Source organism: Chaetodon trifascialis, chromosome 3 (genome assembly GCF_039877785.1).
Source record: "Chaetodon trifascialis isolate fChaTrf1 chromosome 3, fChaTrf1.hap1, whole genome shotgun sequence".
NCBI lineage: Eukaryota > Metazoa > Chordata > Actinopteri > Chaetodontiformes > Chaetodontidae > Chaetodon > Chaetodon trifascialis.
Window position 1 is genome coordinate 11132790 of NC_092058.1, and position 5578 is coordinate 11138367.

The 5578-nt window shown below is 39.2% G+C and overlaps 1 protein-coding gene across 2 annotated transcripts in view; it reads left to right on the forward strand.

Annotated features, from left to right (window-relative positions):
• Positions 1 to 5310, forward strand: part of prr13 (proline rich 13) — a 147369-nt gene extending 142059 nt beyond the window's left edge. The window contains exons 1-4 of one of the 2 annotated variants that reach the window (XM_070959506.1): positions 855 to 942; positions 1842 to 1905; positions 2005 to 2444; positions 4684 to 5310. In XM_070959506.1, the coding sequence (XP_070815607.1) occupies positions 1890 to 1905; positions 2005 to 2444; positions 4684 to 4728 (501 nt within the window). In that variant the 5' untranslated portion in view covers positions 855 to 942; positions 1842 to 1889 and the 3' untranslated portion in view covers positions 4729 to 5310. Of the gene's footprint in view, positions 1 to 854; positions 943 to 1841; positions 1906 to 2004; positions 2445 to 4683 lie in introns of those variants that run through there. The other variant, XM_070959507.1, reaches the window with a different exon arrangement.
• The last annotated feature ends 268 nt before the right edge of the window (positions 5311 to 5578 follow it).

Below are 5578 nucleotides of genomic sequence, written 5' to 3' on the forward strand. Positions count from 1 at the left end.
AAGGACATACAAACATTTCAAATACCCAAACTTTCACAAAAAGTGTCTCTAATTAGACAGATTCCAAAAATAAATCGATCAAGCTAGATTCAGTCATTAGACAGGTCCAATATGCTAGCTTACAACAACAATGTATTAAAACCATCCATACAAGGCACTTTAACAAATAATGCCAACAAATATGAACAAATAAAACTTAAAGGTCACAATTACCATGTGTGCCTCTCAGACCATGCAGAATAGTTATGTTTTTAGGTCATATTGTTTCCTCTCTAGCAATGTTGGCGTATCCCTCTGCAGCCGTATTGCATGACCCACAGTCCCACAGGTAAGACCCTTAAGAATCAGAGGACAATCCCCTTTATTCATCGCACAACTACATGCACATGTACGCCATGCATTGGTGAAATTTGTCCTCCGCTTTTAACCCATCCTGGAAATCCTTCCTCCGCGGCAGACCAGGAGCGGTGGGCTGCCAGCCAACTGACGCCTGGGGAAACTAAACTGTGGTCATGTGACTTGTTTCATTCTCCATCAAATAAACATTGTAAATCAGCATTACATTTTTAAACCAAACATCAATTTTAAAGTTGTACATTTTCAAAGTTACCTTTCTTAACATCTTATTTATTGTGCTTTTAATTAGTTTTAATGACCATATGAATTCAAATAATTATCAAATGATGACAGAAAATAACAACAAACTTGAAACCAGAAATCTCAGTAATGACTGTCCTCTGGACAGTTACACATGGGCAAACCCATAAACAACATTTCCTCCGACGCTTCCTGGATTGCTGCCAATCATGAGGGTGGCTTTAACAACTGGGCGTGGCTTCCTGCTGCTTTTCTCTGATGCTTCCGTGGATCTCAACGCGGAAGACAAACAGGGAGCTGTGAATTCCTGACAAAACTTGGCCGGACCTGAAGCTAGTTTTTAAGGTAAGCCCGTGGAAAACTAGTCATTGACAAAGCGTGATTATAAGTGGAGTGTGCTGAACAAGACGAACAGAAACCACAACAGTCTGAAGGTTTAGAGCTGTTTCATCACAGCGTCACCTGTAATGTGGAGTTAAAGCGAGAGAGAGTTGCAAAATGACCGCTGGCTGTTGAGGCGTTAGACCGCAGTTTAGACACCGTGTTACAAACTCCATGACTCACCATAAGCGCCTTTGTGTGATTAAGTTAGCAAGAGATACAGTTTGCGATTAAAGTATTCTGTTGTAATAAAGTTTCAAAACAAAATAAGCTCACCTTGCTCACCAAGACCGTCAGGTAATGAGTTTTAGGTTTACCTAATAGACTACAACCCAGTGTACGTCAGTATTTCACTGTCATTCTTAATGCAGCCAATAAAATGGCAATTTAGAGCAAATCTTAAAACTCACTGCACAGCGCAAAAGTGTTGACACCATGTGAGCATTCATGAAGTGAATCTTTGATGTATAAAGAGGGGTGGTCATCACAACTTCTGAACTTTAAACTCATCATCTTCTTGACCTTGACCTGCTGGAAAAAGGGATTGCAATAGTGGAACTTTTTATAACGAAAAGTGATGCTGTACATCGCTGGAGGTTTGGTAGGTAACTTTTTATGCACCACATATATGAAACAACCAGATGTTATGGCAGGTTCAGAGGATATTGTGTCAGATCAGCAGCCACAGAACTGCATTGTTTGGGGAAAAGTGTGTGGGCACTAGTTGAATGGGATCATAGCCCAGGTATTAAATTATATAAGGCACAGTGTTGTTACACCCTTCATATAACTTGCTTTATACATGGAATCTATTTTTACTTCCCCTAATTTTCATTGCATTTGTTTTCTCATTGTGTCCTCAGGTGAGACCTCAAGTGTTTGACTTGTCAGGTGGGAAAAAAAACATAACTATGTGGCCAAATCAAGGTGGGATATCATACATAACCAACATAATTACTCTGCCTTGTTTTATGATATTTGTGGTCTGACTAAAAAGTTGTGTATGTGTGCTTTTATGCCTGTCAGGTCCTCCCCATCCCCCGTCAAACCCTGCCTACCCTCCTGGCTACAACCCTGCATATCCTACTCCACCTGCAATAGGAGTCCCCCCCCCACCTGGCCAGTACCCAGTTGGCATAAACCCACCCATAGCACCCAGTGCACCTCCAGGGCTGATGCCTTACGGAGCTCCAGGACCGCATCCTTATCCCATGGCTCCAGGTGGATATCCAGCAGTTCCTCCTGCCGGTGTTCACCCTGGTCCATACCCACACTCTCCAAAAGGGGGTCACCACAAAGGTCATAAAGGTCATCATGGAGGGGTCAATCCCATGACCGGGGCTTTAGCTGGAGGAGTGGCAGGGATGGGAATGGGAATGGTTGGACATAAAGCCCATAAAAAGATGAAGAAGAAGATGAAGAAAGCACATAAGGTGCACAAACATGGGCACCACAAACACGGAAAGGTGAGATTTGATTTAACGATGCACCCGGCTAGAGCTGTTTGAAATGGTTAAGTACTGATTTCAATGCTAGATGAAAGAAAGAAAGAAAAAGATGAAAGTTGAACCTGCTTTTGCTTCTCAGCCCCAGGCCCCAACTTAATTTCAGTCAGTACTGCAAACACACACACCTTCACCAAGAAATAGAAATATGGTCATGACTCAGCTGTTGCACAGTGCAGCCCCACTAAAGAGACACAGTACTGTTGGGAATCAACATGGCTTACATCCTACTCGAAGAAGCATATAGACTTTTACAATTAAAGCTAATTATATTGCCATGGCACATCAAAACAAACAACCAGTCACTAGATTGCTCTATGAAACATGACGATAGCTTGTATGAGCACAGACAAATCACCATATATAAATGGTCCTTATTAAAAGTAAAGTTAACTGTATTGACATTATTTGTGCTAAATATAGTGCTGCAACTACAGATTATTTTTTATTGTTGATTAATCAATTGGTTTGATTGATAAGAGGTTTGAAAATAGTGAAAAATGCCCATCAAAGGTTATAAAGGGAGCCAAAGGTGACATCTTCAAAAAGCTTCTTTCCATTTTAAACCACAAAATATTCTGTTCGTTATCATATAACATAACTAAAAGTAGCAATTTGAGTGGTCAGGATACGCATGTTTTTTTGGCATTTTTCCTTGAAAATAGATTAACTGATTTGTCAGAACTGATTTTTCTGTCAATCTGCTAATAGATTCGTTGTTTCAGCTCCATTTCAATATCTCTGCTTTGGGTAAACATTTACAGAAAGGATTAGAGAAATAAAAGACAACATGCAGCTATATCAAATTTTGGTAGCTGAGTCATAATTAATTTTGCAAGCCTTGAGGAGTTCACCACATAAACACTTGATAACATTGGGAGCTGCATGACTGCTGTAAATGTTAGCCTTGCTTTATCAGCCTGCATTTGACTGTATTAGCTAGATCTTTGAATAGATTCAGGTAAGACTGGTGCATTTGGGAGATTAACACATAGCTGCAGTTTAATTTTCCACTCAACGAGGTTTCTGTGAGTACAGTGAGTGTGCGGATTTGTCAGTTAATCGGTTGCTGTGTTGCCTTTTAAAGATGATTAAGGCAGATGTGACATTTTAAATGTATTAAAAAGTATAAAATATGTAGTTCACAGTATGCAGCACAGGTTGAATTCTACTTATTTTTACCATGCTAAAATTCTTCTACTCTTGGCTGCTCCTCATTACTGGTCGCCACAGCGGATCATCTCTTTCCACCTTGCTGGAAAACCGGGCCCCGCCCAACCCGGCACAGAAGTCTGATTTCATGATCCACCAACCCTGCTGTACCTCCTGAGCCACAACGGCCCACGTAAAATTATATCAAGTACTGTGGTTGAAGTCAGCACCAGCTTTAAAAACAATAAGATAGTGACCTCTAAAGGCAGCTGGGAGATTTATACGAGACACAGCAAATGGGTTTGGAAACAGCTGTGCATTAAACTTTCTGAGGATACAGTAGTCAGTGATACAGTAGATAGTGAGACACACTCTCAAGTATAGCTAATAAGCAAAAGCTGCATCAGACATCAGTGGCCTTTGTCTGTCACAGGTGGAACAAAGGTGACATGTTGGATCTGTTTTAGGGCTAGGCTGGCTTGAAACCGCTGAATCTGGTTGAGCCTGAACAGTGATGGTTATCTAGGTGGGAGTTACCTTTTCAGACTACACCTTGAAAAATCCTATGCACTCGGACCGTAACGTTAGTTATTCCTGTCATGTTAATATGCCCTTATTTCAGAGGACAAATAAGGAGGAGACATTTTTTTATGGCCCAGGAAAAAAAAAAAACAGTACGTGAAGCTGAATAAGGGAGAAACAACCAACCAAACTGGGAATTCAGTGATTAAAAGTTAAGCACCTCCTTTTGATCTTCTCAGATTGTTGGCAAGATGAAACCAAAAATCTATGATCCATTACAGTCTATCACAATAGGTTTGTCATCATTGGCCTTGAAAATAGCTAGATGATAATCACCTTCCTTCCCCTGCTTATGACCATGTCTATTTTACGAATTACTGCTGTTTGTTCTCAACATTTCACCTACTCAGGAGAAACTGCATTAGTAAAGTGCAGCTCAAATGACATGAAACATTTGCTGTTTGTGTTTAAAACTCTTACTATATTGAAATAAATATACATATATATTTTTTCTTTTTCTTCACAGTCCTCCAGCAGCAGCAGTAGCAGCAGCAGCAGTGACTCAGACTGAGACCAGCACTTCAAGACAAGGCTTTCACAGAAAGGCTGCTTTACAAAAGGGCAACCTGAATATTAACAATAAACACACAAAAGTCATGCTTATCACTTTTAACAGGATTTCTGTGAAAATGCAGTACTTTATCATGTCTCGCATGGGATCTATTTATACTAAAAATGCATACATAAGCTGTTGCTGTGAACATCTCTCTGTATTGGCATTCCACTGTCTTAAATTTCTTGTCTTTTTTTGTGTGGCATATGTGTTACTAGTGTCAACATACTGACAATACCAAAACTTTGTTTTATTTGAAAAAAAAAATTAAAAAAAAATCTAACAGTGATGTAGTAAATGATTTTTATTTTTTTTTTTAACTTTTCTTTGTTTTTTCATAAGATTAACAGGTGGAGAATGACACGGATATTGAGGGTCTTTAGGCTTATGATATATTTTTTGTAATTATAAAATCACTACTGTACATAACTGCATAAAAAATGTATTCTGCATTGCTTTATATCTGCACTAATTTTAATTATACATATATAAAGGGTCTTAAATTAATCCTGCTTAATAAATGGGTATAAATGAAAAGTCAAACGATGGAGAATGATTGCAGTTTCAAACCCAGTTGCAATACACTTCTACGCCCACTAGTGGCCCTAGAAATATCAAAGTATTTTACAGTCTATGGTCTTTTATTGAAGTTTGTAAATATGAGAATACTAGACACCTTGGTAAAGCATATACCTGTTTGCTAATCAAGGTTTAAATACATGTAAAGCACGTGGGCCATCTTTCCTTCAGCAGCATCCGATTCCTGCTGTGACGTTTTAAAGCATTGCAACAATGTTTCTATTATGCG